Source organism: Pogonomyrmex barbatus, unplaced genomic scaffold (genome assembly GCF_055798465.1).
Source record: "Pogonomyrmex barbatus isolate J1 unplaced genomic scaffold, ASM5579846v1 scaffold3, whole genome shotgun sequence".
In the NCBI taxonomy this organism is placed as follows: domain Eukaryota; kingdom Metazoa; phylum Arthropoda; class Insecta; order Hymenoptera; family Formicidae; genus Pogonomyrmex; species Pogonomyrmex barbatus.
In genome coordinates, this window is record NW_028297127.1 from 7,919,227 (window position 1) to 7,940,861 (window position 21,635).

Sequence of the window (21,635 nt, forward strand, 5' to 3'; positions counted from 1 at the left end):
AAATTTTCTTAAATTTGGACGAATTTATAGATAATACATCAATTAGATTATTATATTTATAATTAACGGGCGTTGTTTATCAAAGGAAATGGCTGGAAGGAAAGATTATTTCTATTTATATCGCCTATCAGAAATAGATGATAATCAGTATCGCGCGTAAACTTAAGTATCAATCGCGCAATCACTTCGCATTCATTAACCTGATTCATAACATCACTTACAAGTCATGTGTGACGTATGAAATGATCAACAAGTTTAACATCATTAACGTATCACTTATAGTGTTGAATGATGACAATTTCGATTATAATTACGACATGTTATTCATGTATTTCATTATTTTGCCCGCGAGTCGAATTGTTGAAAAAACAAATGTATGATAAGAAGGTTAAATATAAACACACACACATACACACACACACACACACACACACACACACACACACACACACACACAAACTGCAAAAAAATATTTTACAAATCAAATATTATACTCGCCCACAAATGTTTGAACTGCTGATTTTAAAGTTTTTACTTTTGCGAATTTATGCATGCTTTTTTAAATATGGAATTTTGCACATCTTTTTTTTTATTATTCATTATCAGCTTTTCACAAATTTTTGATTATAATCTCGCTTTCTAAATTTTTGTTTAGATGGATTCTTGTTTCTATAGATTCTTTAATTTAAAATTGCTTCGTAGATCTTTTTTTATTCAAACTCGCTTGATTAAAAAATTATTTTACTTTGCAAATTCTTGGCCAAATGCGATCTTGAATACTACGAACCTCGAACAATCTCTCAATATATTTAGCAATATATTTATATTTATTTTATTTTATCTCAATATATTTTTTATTCGTCTACGCTATATAATCCAATTCTATACCATAAGAACTGGAATTCTATATCGTAAGCCCCAAATTATGTTCACATCACCATGAGAAAGCAAATAAGATCATAAAGATTTGTGTAAAAATTTCCTACAAAACTGACATGTCATTCACAACATCCATAACACAACTGTATTCGCCGATCCCACTCCATTCCAAATGTTTCTCGATCACCGAGCGATATATAAAAGTCTAACCGATTCGCACGCGGTGGCATAGTGCAATTCTAACGAGTGACGATAACGATTGTCTCTCCCGATCTTGTTTCGCATCGAGTTTCGCAATCGCGGCTCCGTTGTGTCTTGGACGAATTAGATTTCCAGCTGTGTCAGGAGAACACGACTACGATACAACAGACAACGCGAAATTCGACGCTTTTGGAGCTGGGACTCTCAGAGATAGCGGCACACGTGGCTTAGAATCACGTGCTAATAAGCATTTGATATTATCGGTAAGTATCCAAACTAGACACATTGGTCTTTTATTTTAGATATTAAGGTGCTGTAAAATGTACCTTCGATTCCACAATATTCGCATACATATAAAGTAAAATCCTGGACCAGAACGGTTCTACTTAGCATTTAATACGAACGATTTTTTTTTTTATTTCGCAACTTTCTGTTCGCAACGTTCTGTTACTGATCATCTCGCATGACGCAATATTAAAAACTTCGAGCGTAAAATATGACAGAGTGAATCCTAAGTGATATATATTCGTCGAGGAGATCATAGTGTCATGTTGATAAACCAGAAAAACTGTTAGCGTGTCAAAATAAATAAATCATATATTTATTCTAATGTCATCACCTTTGAACTATCGTCAGATATTTGTTTATTATTAGAAATTTCAAATTTTTGATATTTGAGAGTTAAAATAGGCGAAAATACATTTAGTTAATAATACAGTAAATCATGTGAAAATACATTTATTTAATTAAAGCAAATTGCAAATAATGCTAGTGATTATAAATTAAAAATACATTAAAATAATAAAATACTTCAAAAACACATTAACATAATTGAAAAATAATAAATTTATTTATTTATGAATATGATGCCTACAAGAAATCAAGAATATTTATCACAGAATTAAATAAATTTTTCGATACAAGGTAATATTAAAAATATGCAAGGATGTAAGGAATCAAAGATTTTTTATAACAAATTGAATTAAATTAAAGTTTTTTTCAAATTCACATAATTTCGAAAATTTTGTTTAAATCGAATTGTTAAATAACATAACTTTTTAATAATAATATAATTAAATTTGTTGTAAAATTATGTATGCGTGCGTGAAATGAAATGCATCCTTTTTACTTTAAAGAAATAATTGTTTTTTTAACGAGAAATATAACTTATAAGATTGTTAATATTATATAATTTATATTTAAATCTTCTGAATTCGAAATTTTCTAATAATTTAGGTATTTTATATATATATAAAATATATGAAGTTATAACGAAATATATAAATCATTAATATTAAAAAAATATTAATATCAGCACAGTTGTCACACAATTTTGTAACAATGCAATTTATTTATTTGTTCATTCATATAATATATTTAAAATTCATATAATATATTATAATATATAATATATTTTATTTATGAAAAAGATAAATTCGTCTTGTTGAAATCGCGTACATAGCATCAGAATATACATTTTGTTATTAAAATTCATTAAAAAATTGCATCTGACAGAAACTGTTTTTGTAGAAAGTATTTCATTTCCGAAATTGTGTGTGTGTGTGTGTGTGTGTGTGTGTGTGTGTGTGTGTGTGTGTGTGTGTGAAAAAGGACACGGTACAATTTCACAACGGAATGCTCCCGTTCGAATCATTTTCCGATCCTGTCTCAAACAGCGCTTTATTTTACAGGAATACGTGGAGTTGACAAAGGCGACCGAAGCAGAGAGAAAGAGAGAGAGAGAAAGAGAGGGAGAGAGAGAGAGAGAGGGAGAGAAAGAGAGAGAGAGAGGGAGAGAGAGAGAGAGAGAGAGCGGCCGGCGACGAGACACAAGCACACGCGGGCTTCGTGCGAATCGAATTCCGCGCCGAACGGCCAAGGGAATCACATGATCGTGGTGTGAAGCGAACGCGCAGGCAACCGTCCGAGGTTATAAATAGAGGGGGGCAGGCCGCGGAAAGTCTCTTTCACTTCCCGCTACGTGCCGCGGCGCGTCGTTTCGCCCATTTGTCTCGATCATTACGCGGTGTGCCGTGTGCCTGTGTGGGGCTCGTGCTCTCTCCCGATCCGATCTGATCCGTTCTCCCTCTCGCGTGCACGCCGTCGCTCGTCCGCTCGCGTCCACCCTCGAAGGAGCCACAGGTACAAACCCTCTGCAAGAGAGACGCGATCTGTGCCCGATTGCGCCGCATCGACCGCACGGAGATAGTAATTCGGAGCGGAGCGCGCGTAAACGTGAAAGAAAACGCATCGACGACGAGAAGGAGGAGGAGAAGGAGAAGGCACGTGGAGAAGTCTGTTCGCCGTGGTGCGATCGGCCATAAACCGCTTGTGGAGCTCAACAGCGCGGTGGAATCTGTGCGAAGCGAGCGATCCTGAGTAGCGAGAACCTGCCTTCGAGACAACGGCGGCGACGACCCCGAAACGTAGGAAGATGCCGGAGACCGCACACCATATGAACGGCTACGCGAACGGTCACGCGCCGCCTGAGTTGCAGCAGGACACCACGTTCCTGTTCACGTCGGAATCGGTCGGCGAGGGACATCCAGGTGAGCAGCCCCGAGAAGACCACCCAACCCCCTTGCCGGGCTTTAGCGGGTGACCCTGCATTATCGGTCGAAAAAGCTCTGATCTCTCCCTCCTTCTCTCTCTTCCTCCCTCTCTCTCCTCGCCCTACGCCCCCCTGTACTTTGCGGCTTTCCTACCACTACCACCATCATCATCACCACGAGCATCATCGACGTTCCGCGTACGTCGCCATGGAAGAAGATCGCCTCTGTAATCACTCTCGGTTCTCTCCTTCAAAACGATTCTAATCGACACCAATTGTTCTAGAAAATTCGATCGCCTTCGATTGCCTCTTCCCGCCTACGTTCTGCTGATACCACGCGGATTGTTTCTCAACCGGGATGAACGGCTGAGATTGCGTTCTAGAAAAGGACGGCGAGATACGCGGCGCCTTCGTGCGTGCCGCTCTCGAGTCAACAGATAGCATGGAATCGTGGTGATCACATTCTCGTTGTCTAATTCTTGTTTTCTAATTCTTGTTTTTTCTCTTCGTCATTGTCCCAGTGAGTTTGTGAGTTCTCGGCCGACACGGTGACCTGGCCGCGCGCCTTGCGGAGACCACGATGGCCGCGCCGCCGCCATGTGCTCGCGCCGATCGCAGCGCGATCGGCGCGAACCGCTCGCAACAATGGCCGATGGCACTGTCGGCCGAGGGTGGACACCGGTTAGCATTCTGATTGAACTAACGTCAAGTGGCATTCAGCTCCATCCTCTGTTTCTCATGTCGTGTGATCTCATTTCGAGAGAGACCCGAAGCATTGCTCCGAAATGCACGCATGAAATGCGGTAAACTTCCTTGCCGCAGGAAGGCGATTTCTCACCAGAAGCGGGATTATCGTTGTCTCAACAAGTTATATCTTGTAGCTGGGCCTTCTATTCATCGTCTTTCTGTTCACTAGTTATATTTTTCATTCATTCTTTTTTTCTTTTTCTCTTCGATCTATCTTAGATTTGTTCTTTTTAGCTGAACTTTTTGTATAGTTTATTTTTTCTCTTTTTTCTTGGGAAAAAAAAGAGAAAGAGAAAAGACGACTCGTGTAAGAAGTTCTGTAAAAAAAATAGATCTGTTATTTCATCTTAAGTGCAAAAAGTACAACGTGATATAGCATACAAGGAATAAATTTAGAATCTTTACTAGAATTACGCTCTCCGATCTCCAGCCATTGCCAGTATTGAAAATCTATGTTGAAAAAAAAATAAAAGATGACCTGTGCAAAAAGTTCAATTAAAGAACAGGCTTTATATATATATGTATATGTATATATATATATATATATATATATATATGATTATATGATTATACATAATCATATATTTTAAATACTGGCAATGAATATCGGAACGCAGTCTACATCTACATAATTAAAGTTTTATAATTAAAGTATTTTATATAGTAACTTCATATTAAAAGTATTATAGTAACTTCATATTTAAAGTAGATATATATGTTTGAACTTTAACGGAAATTGGAAAGAAAGTTTTAATGGAGACGAAAATAGGATTATTGTCTTCTCAAAGTCTAACGGAATCAGAAGTAGCGACCTTACATTCTTTCGAGATTGTTCTGTTGAATGTTGACATATAGACGCAATTGGATCAATGCTGTATATCATGCTGAATCATTACATTATGTAGATAGGCACACACGCGCGCGTATTAATCTACATAGAAAGTATATCATTTAACATTTAACTAATGCAAATTAACCAAGATTTATCGCTCTCTATGTTATAGACAGGACTGTGAACTAGAAAAAGGAAATGGCTAAGTCAGAAGCAGTGAGGAAGATGAATGCAATCGTTCTATAAATTTGCTTCTTCATAGTTTACTACTGTTATTTCTGCGAATCCGAAAACAATGCATCATCAGCACGCTCGTTTGTCATGCGCGAAAAACCGTTCGCCATTTTCCTCTAGAACTTCTAGATGGTTCTATTCGCGACACAGATGGCGTAACCGGCTCTCTTGTCGATGCCGCTCGAATGTTTGTTGATGTTTCTTCTTTTAGGATCGATTAATTTTAATGGTCAAATTCCAATCGATTCGCATCGAGCGTTTAAATTCTGTTACAATTCTACAAAAGAAAGACAGGGAGAAGAAAGAGAAAGAAGAAGTTGTAATTATAAGCAAAACTGACTTCAAGATCTCCTTTTCTACAGACTCTCTTACAGGCTCTGCTCTTTTTTTTTTTTTTTACGTGGCTTTCTTAGCTAGTTAGAATAGTCTTAGAATTAACCTCGTAAGAAATATCGCTTGAAATTGCAGCATTCGACCGACAATGAATAATAATAATAACTTTATCGCGTATATAATTATAGATTCATGGTAAAGATGATAGTTACAAAAGCATATATGAAAAGAACATACGCGCTAAAAGTGAAAAATGCTCCTATTAAAATTTACTTTTAAAACAATACAATCGAATCAGAATACAAATCGGATAAAATCATCTGATCTGTAATGTATAATTTCTTAATTTTTATTTTTATTTTTAACTGGTTATATGACTATTTTAATTATTAATTATATTGCATTATTAATATTACTTTTTAAATACATTTGGACTGTTTTTAAGAAGAATACATCAAAGTATACATTTTAATATTCATTAGATATAAATTTTTTTTTGTTTTTTATTTAATTAATAACTAGAAGTATTGATACGTCCTAATCGAGCGATTACAAATAATTGACAATAGTTATATTTATATTTCAAATTTGAGGAATAAACGAAAAAATTATTTCACATCAAATACAAAAAAAATATTTTATATAGTTATCTTAAGAATATCTATTAAATAGTATAAATGGATCGTTTTATATCTCGGATATATCAATAATAAGTTCTATTTTCATTTTATGAATCAATTCTTTTTGGTATATAATATCTTCTCTTTTCTATCTCTCTTTTCCCTCACTTTTCGACAGAAATCTCTGAAATGACCGCCAGTGATTACAAAACGTTTGTGTTTGATCATCGAGCAATATTTGGCGTTTTTATCTTCCCCATCCTTTATCAAGTTTCTTGCTTTTATATTAATTTTTCTACTCTTCTTTTTTAGTTCCTTTCTAACATCACGATTCAGCATATTTATAATAGTCATCTTCGAATATGATGTTAGAAAGAGAGAAATCACGCAAATGACTTTTGCTCTGTGATAAATCGTTAACGAAATCATTTCAACTTAAACAAATTTTGCAACATGCAAAATGACAAATTAACATTTAAAAATGATACAAAAATTTTTTATATCAATTCGAAATAATAAAGTTGTCGCATTCTATTTACTTTATGAAATACTTTAGAATAGTTTTATTTAAAGGAAAAATTATTTACACACACAAGCATTAAAAATGCATTTGTTACATTTATTGCATATATCTAACAAATGTTTATATAACTTTTTTTTCTGATGGACAATTCAAAATAGTTATCACAACAACTTACCGGTATTTTAGAACGATATACATTTAATTCTTTTTGAAAATTTTAATTTAATTATAAATATTACATTTTTTTAATTACTTTTTTGAAAATAATTTGTTTTGTTTTATATTTACAATTATCTTCATGGTTAACAATTCAATTTCCCTCTCTAGATCATGGCGCTAATTATATCAAAGATAAAGAAAGAAAGTTCATACGAGTCCCGTGAACAATTTAGGTGAACTAATTTTGGATTTGCTACCTAAAGGTAGCGATTTGCTACCTTTCTTATAATACTATTTATAATACAATACAGATAAAATAAAAATTACTATATATATAAATTAATTCTTTTATATAATAAAATTGATGTTTGCTATCCTCTATTAAATTTTTGTAAAATTTTGAATTTTATTTTTTTTATTATTATATAATTTGTTTAAATAATTTTTTAGATTAGATAAAAGATATTTAAAAATTTTATAAAATATACTTTAAATATTATAACTAGTTATATAAGATTTAAATAGATCAATTAAATCAATTAAATAGATCAATTAAAATTAACATTCTAAAATTATGAATTCTTTAAAGCTGTAATAATTCTTTAATTGTGATCAATGATTCATTTTTATATCATTCATTTATATCCTTTTTATTTTATTTTTTCAGACAAAATGTGTGATCAAATAAGCGACGCCATTTTGGATGCACACCTGAAACAAGATCCCGACGCTAAAGTAGCATGCGGTAAGTTTCGCCAAGACGGTGCTGATTTCTTCAAGCACTTGAATATGTATTATGGCGTCTATTTATAAATTAGTTTGTTCGGCCCTGAACTAGTTTTAGGCCGGAACTTTTGACTTCTGCATTTATTGCATTCACAAATATATTGTTGAAATGGGCAGTTTTTGAAAATTATGATTAAAAAAAAAATAGTTTTTCTAAATACATATTATATGTAACTGTCTTGACATTGATTTTAAATATCAATATCTGAAATCAATTATACTATTTTATTATGTACTAAATATATTGTTTAAAAAAAAAAATATATATATATATATACATCAAGATGTGTAAATTATTGAATTTCTTTTTTTATTTATTATAGAAACCGTAACAAAAACTGGAATGATACTTCTGTGCGGGGAAATTACGTCAAAAGCTGTAGTGGACTACCAAAAAATTGTTCGAGATACAGTAAAACACATTGGCTACGACGATTCTTCAAAAGGTACAGCAATGATTCAACGCGATATTCGCGTTACATCTGTCCTTAATTTCAGATGCACGTCACTCTTAAAATTTTTTCTGACACTTTGTTGGATGTTAATTCTATTGTTTGCGCGAGAAAGATTAAAATCTCTACTCTCACGACAAACCAACGAATCATCATTACTCATACAATAACACATGCATGCTCTGTGGCTGAAACACAATCAGCTCCCTCGTCCTCAAAAAATTCGCTTCATATGATTCTCCTTTGTCAAATCGAATACACGATCGAACCATGGCAAATTCAAGCGTCAAACATTGTTTGCAACTTTTGTTTACAACTTCTGTTTTCTTTTTTTTATATTGAATATTAATAGTTGTTAGAATAAATGTTCTATCTTGTGTATGTGCATTAAAGTGTTTGGCTTGAATTTTCTATGTCTCGATCGATCGATCGACCGAATAATCAATATCCTGCTCATTATCTTCCGGTCAAAAAAAGATCACACAAAGAAATGCGTAAAGTCTGTAACGTAAAGCGTATCGTGGCAGGATTCGATTGGCGTACGTTGAACCTTTTGGTGGCGATCGAACAACAATCCCCAAATATCGCGGATGGTGTCCATGTGGACAGACAAGAGATGGACGTGGGTGCAGGTGATCAGGTACATAACCCATTCTCAGCCCGTGCCACAGAACAGCCAAAAAAATTCAATGTCAATGATCTATCCTAAGCTTTTGTTTCTTATATTCCTCCCCTTTTTCCTATCTTCCTTGAAAGTACAGATGTTCTCGAATTTGTTTTGCTATTCTGTATGTCACAAGTGTGTGTTACACCTACGTTTGTATGCGTGCGTGTGCGCGAGGAGAATGCAAGCACCTGCACAAGAATCTAAACACCGTTGTTATATAAGATAGTATCGCCGAACGTTTCTTGAAAAAACAATGCAGGAAGAATTCCTGCGTGACAGATTTTTTTATTTAGCAGAAATATCTTGGAATTGAATTTACAATGAAGCACTGGAATATATTTTCAACAAACTGCAACTGATATTAGTTGCAATATTTAGGAAGTAAGACTGTATGTATTATGTTCGGATATACATATAAAATCATAAAATTCTTTTCTTATATAACTTTATTCTCTAAACTATAACAAAAATATAACATGGATTATCTGATTAAAACTTTTTCTTATATTTCGTACGGTCTTCACGGTCCGAACTCGTACATGCAAAATACAAGCCATGGTGTTAATTCTAATCAAGCCAGGACTAGTGGGATCGACAGTCTGATAAAAATTCAATGATGGAATCTCATGCAAGAAGGATGTCGATACACGAAGTAGCAGTGAATATCTTTGTCTCACCACGCTAATGATTTCTACAGGTTTTGACTACAAGCTGTGCAATGTTCTGTTGGCGCTCGATGCTCAATCACCAAATATCGCGGCAGGCGTTCATGAAAACCGTAGCGACGAGGAAGTGGGAGCAGGAGATCAGGTCAATTAGCACTGCCATCGTTGAATTATTTTCTTCTCTTTGTCTCCTATTTTCTCTATTTTGACCATTTATCACCTGCTCTACTAAATACATCTTTTTATTGTAGCTGTATAAATAACATTTATCATTTGTTGTTCTTTATTTTACTTATAAATCTGCTAGCCTTTTTCTTATTTCTTCACTATAGAGGTGGAAGTGCGACATATTAAGTGTCTTTCGTATACTGCACGATAGTTTGAATGTGTTGCTACAAAGATATTATTTAATTTTTTAGCTGAATCTGGCATACTAGGTGTGTAGAGAAATCGAATGAATGTATAAAGCTATGTATATTTTGTACATGAATGTGATGTGGATTTGAAAATGTATATATTTTACTCTGCTGTAGATCAATAACTTCCCCAGTAGAATAACCACGATTTTAGTACTGAGATTTTAACCCTTAGTTGAAAATATAAGTTGTTTTTATATAATAATATCAAATGAGATTGATGGTTACTGAGTAAAATCATAACTTTCATCATGTTACATAATTATATAATTAAACTAGTTTGTAAATTAAGCTTTTTTATCGTTATTGTTAATAATATTCCTTCTACCGTATTTATAATATTATTATGTTCTGTGTGGCACCTTTTACTGCATGTTAGATTTACTGCTTTATATTTCTTTATAATAATTATATATAATTATAATTCTTTATTTAATTTCATGATTATACGATTTACTGTCTTCACAAGAGCCTTTTTACTTTCAATTAAGCTTTCTTTTATTTTATAAAAAAATTTTATTTTTACTATTCCGACATATAATTACAAATGATTTATTCACGTATTTGAAATTATATGTATAAAGTTTGTTTGATTCTCGAAGCTTATATTTTATAAATTTGAGATGGCTTAAAATTTAGACTTAAAATTAGGAATAATTAAAATTTTTTCATCAGGGTCTAATGTTTGGATATGCGACCGATGAAACCGATGAATGTATGCCATTAACAGTTGTATTGGCGCACAAATTGAATCAGAAAATTGCCGAGCTAAGACGAAGCGGAGAATTATGGTGGGCTCGTCCAGATTCAAAAACACAGGTTTGATTTCTATATTCTATATATCTATATAGAATTAAAATTCTTGTTTAATCAGTAAAACGTGTGTTTAACAAGTTAACAAAGAAAGAATACTATTGATCTAAGAAATTTGTGTATTGAAGAATTGAAATATTTCCAATCTACTTAATTTCGATATTTTTCGTGCTCAGAGATCTATGAAAAAAGAAACAATAATAGTCATTCAATGATGTATTTTTTGTATTTGCTACTCTTGAATGCTATGATGTTAAAAATCTAACTGAGAATGACCTATGAAACTTAATCATCTTACAATATTTATGATTCAAAAAATTAACATAATTTATAAAAAAACATATGTAATTATATATCCGATAGGTAACATGCGAATATATCATGGACCATGGAGCTTGTGTACCTATAAGAGTTCATACTGTTGTGGTGTCGCTGCAACATAGCGAAAAAATCGGTCTAGATGAGCTACGTAAGGCGGTCATGGAGAAAGTCATCAAAGAAGTGATACCAGCGAGATATTTAGATGAAAGAACAGTCTTCCATGTGAATCCTTGCGGACTTTTTATTATCGGTGGACCACAGGTATCATTAAAACCTCAAATTACGTGACATAATCGATAAAATTATTCATAAATCTTAAATAAGAAGTATATTTTATAAATTGCTTTGACGTACTGTTATTAAAATGTTCAGAGTGATGCTGGTCTTACTGGACGAAAGATCATCGTAGATACATATGGTGGTTGGGGAGCACATGGTGGTGGTGCATTTTCCGGTAAAGATTTTACAAAAGTTGATAGATCGGCTGCATATGCCGCAAGATGGGTTGCCAAATCTCTTGTAAAAGCTGGACTTTGCAGACGTTGTCTTGTACAGGTAAGATTTACAAATATCTAAGTACTCTTATCCTCATAAATGGAGCAATTCTTTTCTGTAATCATTTTTCGATAATGCAAAATTTTATCTTTGTATATAAAAAAATTTATTTTTTATATTAGGTGTCTTATGCCATTGGAGTGGCGGAACCATTATCAATCACAGTTTTCGATTATGGTACATCTACGCGCTCTCAAAACGAACTCTTAGATATAGTGAACAAAAATTTTGATTTGCGACCCGGAAAAATTGTCAAGTGCGTATATTTGTTAAATAATTTTAATATTTTATAATAATTTTGCTTTTATATTACAATAAATGAAAATTTATTGATAAGCTAAACACACAAGAAGAGGTAAATGAATTAAGGCATATAATTTTTTTTTAGGGAGTTGAATCTTCGCAATCCTATTTATCAACAAACCAGTACATACGGTCACTTCGGACGAGATGGTTTCACATGGGAGCAACCAAAAAAATTGATTCTCGATTGATGAGAGGATGAATTTTAATTTGGTCTCTTGGCGTTTCTCGGTTTTAGATATCCGATAGAACATCTCTTTCTCTTTCTCTAACTCTCCTCCTCTCTATCTTTCTCTCAGAGAAGTAAGCGTGTATTACAAATTAAAAACAAAAAAGAATATCGTTTGAGGTACTTCGATCTCCATGCCGCAGCCACCATCGAGACCATAGATTTTTCACGCCAATACTTAGCAATAGAGAAAACTAGGTATGGGCAGTTCTCTTTCTAGTTCTGTTTTTTGCCGTAAAATACTTGCATTATAATATATATATATATACACACATATATATGTGACGACAGGCATAGTACAAATCTCGTTCATAACTTCTATGTATGAACAGTCATTTCTTTCTTCATTCTTTTCGGTTCTTCGTGTGGTGGCATTTCTTAACAAAACGGCACAACAAATATCTAGATATAATATGCATCACGTGAGGAAAAAAAGCGAACTGAGTTGACCATGGAACTCGTCCAAGTTTTCCATGTCCAGATACCCGAAAGCTTTTGTCAACTGATAATGCAATCCTGTTTAGTAACAGCCAATCAATCATTTTGTCGCTGATGCATGTTGATGCTTTTTGCTTACATAAAAAAGTAAGGGAAAAAGAAACTTCATCAATCAGTGACAAATTTTCATCTAAAAAAAAATTGTATAAACAAGCGTTATATGATATATGCGCGTATGCGTGTTTACAGATTTGGGAAATGTAATGTACTGCAATACATTTACATTGCAATGTAAATGTACTGCAATTTCATAGGTTTTTAAATGTATCAGTAGTAGTCCCTCGCCACGTACATGGAAGTTCGATACTTCAATTTAATTAGCTGAGTTTTATAATCGGAATACGGATACATACCACAGATTTACATAAGTTTGTGTTTTATTTCGCTAGTGACGCTTATCGAAATGTCAATCGATCTTTCGTGTACGTATCTCCATTAGAATTATTAATCGTTGAGGAGAGAACTGTAAATTGATGAAAATAACATGTCCTCTCTTGGCATGTACGTGTAGCAAAGAAGGAAATGACGTTTGTGCGTTACGCGCATTCGTGTCAGGTTTACGAGTTTTGCGAGTGATAGCTGCGATATAATACCGAGCCGGATGCATTATCGGATAGATAAACCATTGTTAAATATTTTAGGATATTTAAAGATCATTAGTCGAATTGTGAACAGCTTCGTTATGAAATTAGACTTCATCGTTTTATAGTACGCGAATACTACGGTGTAATATTCTTAACTATGCAAACGTGTTTGTTCGTTCCACAAAGTGTACAGTCATTTCCCCCTTTGCTATTATTTTAATTAAATAGAACAATTGCGGCAGATTAAAGAAAACGAAACCATTGAAAATTTAATCCCGGTAGAGGTCCAGCACAGATCGTGTGACGGAGCTCGAAAATATTGTAGAATTTTTCATTGTTTTTTTTGGTACCGACTGTCCGACATTGTCGGATCTAAAGAAACAAAACAGTAATGTAAAAAGATTTTAGTCGCTCTTTGCCAGAATTGATGTGTGCGATTTGTTAATTATATCGGTAATATGTAATAGTGCACAATATCGTGAAAGAAAAAAGACAAAAAATAAAGCGGATTTTTTAATAAAAACATTCCCTGTCGTTTTGTGTACTACCGCATCATTACATAAGCAAGGCATATTTAATCCTCGATCTTCCTATACGTTTTAGCGACACATAATCTGCACTTGACGGACCAATATTGCATTTCTGTGAAGGTTTCCCCGACAAACGACATGAGCTCTGTCGCACAAGACGCTGCGACTGGCTGTGTAGTTCGCGAGCGTAATAGACAATTTTTATATGCATTTGCACGATCACTCTTTAGTATTCAACGATATAACAAAATGTATAAACAATTGTAACATGTAGAGTAATCTCTATAATCAAATAGCTCTCATATTTCCACCTTGCCGTGCATTTTTGTTACATTATAGCAATACTTTTACAATGTAAAGTACTATAGATTGCGCGTATCCAGTAAAATAAATTTAAATAAAACATAGAAGATACACATCAACATAACTTTCTCTCTCTTATTTCCATATACGTAAGACTTCGCAATATCTCAACTTTTTTTTAGAGTAATTTTGTTGTTTCAAGAGGTTTTTTTCTATCACTTACATACTAATATACACGCACGCACGCACATAAAACAAAATGATTTTTTAGAAAATTGAACGGTTATATATGAACAGTTATCATACAGTTATCGATAGTCATAATAAAATAGTATTTTGTGTACATGAATGACATAAATCCATTGATATCTTTTTATTTAGAACTTTATATACATTATTAATAGTCACGTACATTGCAGGAAATACATGATATGATCTTAAAATATCAAAATTATATAAGAATATAATATTTATAGATGGAAATATAAGAATATAATCATTGCTGCCTTATGCAAAAAAACTAAATTATGCTAATGTATTTATTATTATGTCAAGCATTGTTAAACATATATTCGGCTACGTGACATTTTTAATACGTTACAAATGTTTAATTCAAATTGCACTTAATATAAAAAAGAATAGATTATAATCTTTAGACTTCATAGATTTCATAAATTTAATAAATGTTCAGAAGTTAAAACTAGTATTAGGTTTATTATAGTCACTCTTGTATAAGTCGTTATTGATGTATATGTACTTGAATTTATTGTTATATGCTGCATTTGTTTTGTCGTTGTTTATTTGAAATCAATTTGCGTTCAAAATTTCATATTAAAATTCCAAGGGTGATTCATAATTTCAGTTCTTTTAAGGGTGATTCATAATTTCAGTTCTTATGTTTAAGATCATCTTAACATTACATTCTAATCGATAAGATGGCTATATAATCTTACTTAAGATAATTTTAAATATAAAAACAAACTATGAATACTGTCCTAAATTTTTTTAAATCTTGACTTATAATTTTATATTTTAAAGTTCCATTTGTATATATAATGCATGTATGTATATATAGTCGAAATATCATGAATCATTTTTTTCTATTTTGCTTAATGAAACAGTTATTACTGAGTGAATCTGATCCAATCACCGCCGTCTTTTAGACAGGCGTGACATATGCTCACGCATACTGCCAGGCATGCTGTTACTTGACGTCTATGATGTCTAAAGGACAGCGGTGATTGAATCAGATTCACTCAGTAATAACTGTTTCATTAAGCAAAATAGAAGAAAATAATTCAGAACATTTCGACTCAGATTTTTACAAGGAATAACACTATATAATTCGTGGGCGCTTTTTATGTTACACCCTGTATATTATACACAAATTATGTAATTTTTCAAATTGTACAAATATTTGATAACATTTATATAAAAGTGACTAAACAAACATATACTTAATCTTCTTTGATATTAAATATACAAATTACAGATAAAGTTAACTAAATTATGTCAATGAAATAATTATATAAATTTTCGAAAATCGCTGTTAAAATTTTCTCATCAATATCGACAATACAAGTTTAATCTTCTGATGTACGTTCTGTTTCAAAGGATCCTTTTGTATCCACAAGATCTCAGGAGAATCACAACAAACTGAGCAACGATAACGTTGCTCAATTTGCTATAATTTTCTTGGGCGCATGGATACGACTATGCCTCAGCAATGAACTCTTATCAGTAAAAGTTTTCTCGCACTCGACACACTTGTATGTTCTACCAGTGTGAGTAACTAAGTGCCTGCTGAGGCCGGATGCATGACAGAACGCTTTCGGACAAAGCTGGCAATGATGCAATTGGATATCATTTGGATTTAATTTCTGATGCCGACGCATGTGTACTTTGAGTGCTTCTCGCTGCGTGAAGCTCTTTTCGCAGTTCTGACATTGGAATGGTTTTTGGCCAGAATGCGTCATTAAATGTCGGAATAAAATCTCCTTCTGCGCGAAAGCACGGTGGCAAATGTTGCAACCAAACGGTTTTTCACCTGTAAATAAAAGATAGAGACGCAAATTACATATTTTTTAATGATAAATCAATTAGTTATAGTTTTTGCTATTAAAATGGATTTTGTGTCGACAAATAATGATAAATTTAATCAAAAAGAAATTGCATTTTCTTACGATTGTATTAATGCAAAATAATATCAACCTGTATGTGTACGTTCGTGTCTAACCAATGCGGATCTTGTCGGGAACCATTTTTCGCATGCTTGACACGTGTACCCTCTCTGCGTGGAATGCACCGATTGATGGCTCTTTAACATTATCCTCCGTGTAAACGCTTTCGGGCATTTGTCGCATTTAAAGACTTTCAGTTCTGGATTAGCATCAACTGCAATGCATATTTACAAAACGCATATTTTCGATTCTAGTCACGTTCTTCCTTTGTTTCAGATATCATTTCTCACCTATTGTGTCACCCATAGGCTGTAACTTCAACGATTCAGCCGTAGCGGGATTATTGCTGGTGACCTCCATCATGTAAACGTTTTTGTGATCAACGTTTGTGATCGTTCTTTGCACGTCATCCGCATCTTCGTCGGATTCCTGTTCCTGCTTAATGCGCGACGTTCTTATTGTGCATCGCGCTTTTGCTGTTCGTTCTTCAGCAGGCATCAGTGTGATGTTCTGTGGGTCCTCGGAGACATTTTCCTCCATCTCTGGATTTTCGGAATTCATTCCTGTGTATTCATATAACGACGATACACGTATATCAATTAAATGTTTATAAACATTTTTCAATGTTACTCGTCAATAATAAAAAAACATACCCAGAATATAACCACCAACGAGTTCCTCTTCCGTTACTTCAATGGGATTTCCATCTGCCATTTCACCTTTTGTCGAAACTAGATCTGCTAATAGCTGCTTAACTTGCTTAGATTTTCCAGTATTGGATTCCATGGATTCATCTTTGCTATCCTGGTTCTCGCCTTCTTCATCCTGTCCAGTTAATTGCTGTATCAACTTCATATGTTTCCTGAGCTTGGCATCTGCGGCCTGACATTTCTTTCTAAACTGATAAGACTTTTCCAATTGATATTTACAGGGATGACATATCATGTTAGGTAGGCCATCCTGTTCATAAACCTGAAAGATCAAAAATATCAGACTTTCAAGTTTATTAATTTTTTATTGTTATATTCTAAAGATAATAAATAAACGTCACATAGTTATAACAAAAGTTAAATGCTGCTTGAATTTACTTGACCAATTCAAAAATTAAAATATTAATATATGGTGTTTAAATCTCATCTAACCAAGTAATATTTGAATTACTTACTTCCTATTTAAATACATTTATTTATTTTGTTAACTTTGATTAAATTCGAACATAATGGATAGTTTAATTGACATTAATATATAAATTTTATCATTTATATACATATATTTGCATAGATGTTTTACACTAGTACTACAGTAAATGCAATAACGCAATGCAAAAAGCAAAGACTAATATAAAAGTAATAGATATAAAGTATCTAATATTAAAAAATCTCTAATGTCAAGTATTTAAAATCTATTCAGCATTTCCGTAACACAGTGTAAGAATTAGTATAAAAGCATATGAAATTAAAAAAATCTATTCAAAATCATTTTAACATTTCTGCGGTATAATGTTAGTAAAATCTAACAAAAAAAATACAAAAACCTTTAATGTATTTCAAATCTATTGTGTTTTTCTAGCATAATGTGAGCAAAGATAAACATAAATCTTCAAAATTAAAAAAATAACATCAATTATTCAAAATCCATCTAGTATTTTCCTCAACAATTCAATAATACAAATTGAAATGCGGAAGCTGGGATGTTCTCCACGATCGAGAGAAGCAGGCGCCAGCAAAAAATCATCTCACTCCTTATACTGATCGTGATCTTAACTGGATCAAAACAGACCGCTGGACGCAATAGGCGCAACAGTAGTAGAATGTCGAAAATTAACTAAACAAAATCGAAATTGGACAGTGAAGGCAGAAATGCGCAATGATGCGAAATAAAAACTTGTCCATCCTAGATAACGATCCGGAAACGACTTTAGCCAGAAAATCATCAAATTCCTCGGAGCTCGCCTGCGACTGTGTCGAAGGAAACATGTCACAGGGACGCTACACGTCCGACATAGCATTACAGATCTCTATAAATTCGTAGGGTAAACCGAGACGCCTCCGCGCGATTCTAGGTCTCTGTAATGAGAGACGACGAAAGGCGGCGCGCAGTAAAAGGCGTCGTACCTATCGCATTCAACTCGTCGATAACTCGGTAAAGCCGGTAGTTGCTTTGCGCAACGTTGTACCGCTGATGACGTCACGCACACACCACCTCATTACCTCACACATACGTATACGTCGAGGCAACTGGATTTGACGCATTTGCTCGCGCGCGCGCGCGCGCGCGCGCGCGCATTCACATGTAATTGGTGTTTGTGCGCCACATCAGAGGACGCGAAGGAGGGAGATAATGCGAGAGGACGGACGCTGTGCGGCGCGGCGCGCAGAGAGATAAACTAGATTCCTATTTTTCGATGAGCGGCCCCCCCGGCCGCTGATTACTATTGCCCCGTCGCGAGTCGTACGTGCTCGCGACTCGCGATGACGACGGTAACGAATACGTCGCGGCTCGCCGACGTTACGCGTGGCTTCCCTCAACCTTCCGACCCACCTCGATGTTGACACAGGAGAGAATCCGTAGCGGCATCGGCACGGTCTCATCCTCGTAGATCGGCACCATTTCCTCCTCCTTGGCAAGGCAGAGCCGGCACAGCTCGTTCACATGGATGATTACGTTGCTCGGGCTGTCGCCCTTTTTCCTGCTGTACGTTTTCATCGCGCGTCTTTTCCCGGCCGTGGGCAGTCGTTCGTCCGTACACGACCTGTCTATATCACGGCTTCTTGCCCACTTTCGTCTCTCTCCCCCCCTTTTCTTTCCCCTCGGTATTGTATCTCTATCCCTGTTTTCGAATATGCGACAAGTGCACTATCGGCGCGTGATGTTTCGGGGAGCGCAAATCGGAGTTTTCCGTGGGAAGATTCGCAATCGCCAACGGACTCGGTCACTCACAACGGAATCTATAATGGCGGTTGTCCTCAATGGCGAGCGCGTGCGACGTTGGACTGGCAGCACTGCACATTTCGTCGAAGGAAACGATATCCACGCGCGCGCGCACGAAAGAGCGAAGGAGATGCGCGATGGGCGCCGACGCGAGTGGGAGCGAGAGGGAGCGACCTCCGAGAGATTTCTGGAGCGCGCGTCAAAATGGTGCGGCGGTGGCGCGCGCGGTGTGGAGGGGAGAAGCAGGGAAGCAACGCCGAGACTCGGACGCCGTAGCCCCGCGCGCGAGAGTCGGTAAGGGCGATAGCGAGATTATTGATTTTCCATTCTTCCCAACGGCGGGAAATGCGAGCCCTGCCCAGCTTCCCTCAGGAGAAAAATGGAACTGCCCGGCAAACGCGCGTTGGCGGCGACGGTTCTTCCCGCTATCGCGAGTCTCTTCGCTTCCTCTCTCTTCCTCTTTCATCTATCTCCATCTCCATCTCCATCTCTTCGACTCGGGTTAAAACCGCCGTGGACAATGAAGGCGGCATTCCACGGTCGTCCGGACGGACGTATATCGACGGATAGGTTGAATTTATTTAATCCGCGAGCGGATCGAACTTCATTATCGAACTGAGGGCGACTTTGAGCATAAACTCCAATTGATTTAATCAATAAAAAATCTAACAAATATCTGCGCTATTTTGTTAGCGTAAGTTGCGTTAATTTTTTTTATATACATCTAGGAAAAAAGATTGAATTGGGAATTAATTAGATTGTTTTGTTTTAAACAACTCTATCGGATAAATTAATCGTCAATCAAGTTAAGCATGATTTCATTGAAATGAATCTAATAAAGGCAAGCTTGTGTAAATTCCGCAAAAACATGCAATTTAATTGGCCTTAATTTTGTTTTTATTTTCATATATATTAAACGACATAATATATCTTTAGAATATTGGTAAACTTGATAGAGCACAAACATTACTTATAAATCAGAGAGTTGCAAGAATTGATTCTTATTGTCTTCGGATAATATTCATTTCTCGAGTTCAAAAGAAAAAGTAGGTAATAAAATAATATTTAAGTAATTTCAAAAGAAATTTAATTTAACTAATTCACATTTTAATTCAAGACATAAAGAAAAAATATATCCAGAGAACGTAATAACTGCAAAATAGATGCTAAAAAATGTTAAAAGTAACGATTTGTTATCATTGTCCAAAAAATATAACTGCGTTATCATTATTCTGTTACTAAAAAAAAGATTTAACATTATTACCGATTCATTACTGAAAAAGATAACGATGATAATAATGACATCACAAATAATTTGTTTCTTTATAAAAACGCGTTGCTTTTCACTCTTACGCATCGATAATCAAACATGACAGATTCTATCATCGATTCTTCGTGAAAACTAAAGTCAATATCAATAAAATAACTTAGAAACGCTCCTTTGCGAGATATGTGATCCCACATAATTTTCATTCTGCAATTAATGTATGATTTTTCCAATATTAGGACATTTCTAAAAAATTGTGTTTAGGGATGAGATTACAAATCCGCGCATGATTGGTTGTAAACGCAGATCTCTTTTTCGAGACGGTAATGCAGAGATCGAGATGGCACGAATAAGTTGCTAACAATCGAACAGCGTGATTTCATTAGTGGCTTTCGTATAATATCGACATAATAATGAATCGTATAATAACGAATTGAGTTGTCCAAATCGAGGGGTACAATTATCTCAATTATCTACGAAATAGATGAAAAAAAGAACATCGACGAAGAAGAAACGAGAGAATATATGTAATGAAAAAGTTTTTGTTGATATAGATAAGATTATTAAATTTATTATAAAGAAAGTGAAGAGCATTAAATTATATAGCTACAAATTTTTCTATTGATTGAATTAGTCTCTGATTAAATTAATTAAGTCGAAGTCACACTCCGAATCGCTTCCGTTCTCAAATGGAAATTGTCGGCACTCGTTGCGAACACCTGTTTTTCAAAGATAAAGTTTAAAATATTATTGGATATTTTAATATGGCACACAAGACAACAAATCAACGTTCATCTTGTATTTTCTTTGAGAATACATCATTTTATCTGTTTCCTTTTCTCTCTGTTCTTCTTTTTTTATTTTAATAAATATTTGTTTTTATAAATAATTGTGAAATAAATGTAATTTTTTTCAAAATATATTAAATCTTTTAGCATGAAAATAGAATATCAATACTCAGTAAGGTAGAATTTTTAGCGCTTAATAATCTCTTTTTTATTTTTGAATTTATATATAAATTCAAAATAATTGCTTATGTCGTCAACCAAACGTTGT

At 34.4% G+C, this 21,635-nt stretch overlaps 2 protein-coding genes and 1 long non-coding RNA gene across 7 annotated transcripts; 1 reads left to right on the plus strand and 2 right to left on the minus strand.

Moving 5' to 3' along the window:
* The first annotated feature begins 1,113 nt into the window (after positions 1-1,113).
* Sam-S (S-adenosylmethionine Synthetase) lies at positions 1,114-13,891 on the plus strand. Of its 2 annotated transcripts, none has more exons than XM_089079352.1 (10): positions 1,114-1,343; positions 2,772-3,629; positions 7,747-7,824; positions 8,189-8,311; positions 8,845-8,957; positions 10,741-10,884; positions 11,242-11,460; positions 11,572-11,754; positions 11,877-12,010; positions 12,143-13,891. In XM_089079352.1, the coding sequence occupies exons 2-10, from the start codon at positions 3,515-3,517 to the stop codon at positions 12,246-12,248; spliced, it is 1,215 nt and encodes a 404-aa protein (XP_088935478.1). In that variant the 5' UTR covers positions 1,114-1,343; positions 2,772-3,514; the 3' UTR covers positions 12,249-13,891. The 2 variants fall into 2 exon arrangements, with proteins under 2 accessions (XP_088935478.1, XP_088935477.1); XM_089079351.1 differs by lacking the exon at positions 8,845-8,957 and adding an exon at positions 9,682-9,794 and having other exon boundaries at positions 1,118-1,343.
* On the minus strand, positions 3,184-5,539 carry LOC148935976 (uncharacterized). The gene is made up of 2 exons (XR_016139808.1): positions 5,196-5,539; positions 3,184-4,695 (listed from the first exon to the last, which is right to left on the minus strand). It is a non-coding gene; the product is annotated as an uncharacterized LOC148935976 (long non-coding RNA).
* A 668-nt stretch (positions 13,892-14,559) lies between the features above and the next one.
* On the minus strand, positions 14,560-19,411 carry LOC105427081 (uncharacterized). 4 transcript variants are annotated; one of them, XM_011638638.3, is made up of 5 exons: positions 18,923-19,411; positions 17,035-17,353; positions 16,672-16,944; positions 16,413-16,595; positions 14,560-16,248 (listed from the first exon to the last, which is right to left on the minus strand). In XM_011638638.3, exons 1-5 carry the CDS (start codon positions 19,085-19,087, stop codon positions 15,878-15,880), a joined length of 1,311 nt encoding a protein of 436 aa, XP_011636940.1. In that variant the 5' UTR covers positions 19,088-19,411; the 3' UTR covers positions 14,560-15,877. The 4 variants fall into 4 exon arrangements, with proteins under 4 accessions (XP_011636940.1, XP_088935476.1, XP_088935474.1 ...); XM_089079350.1 differs by lacking the exon at positions 18,923-19,411 and adding an exon at positions 18,496-18,636; XM_089079348.1 differs by lacking the exon at positions 18,923-19,411 and adding an exon at positions 18,050-18,398.
* Positions 19,412-21,635: the final 2,224 nt, after the last annotated feature.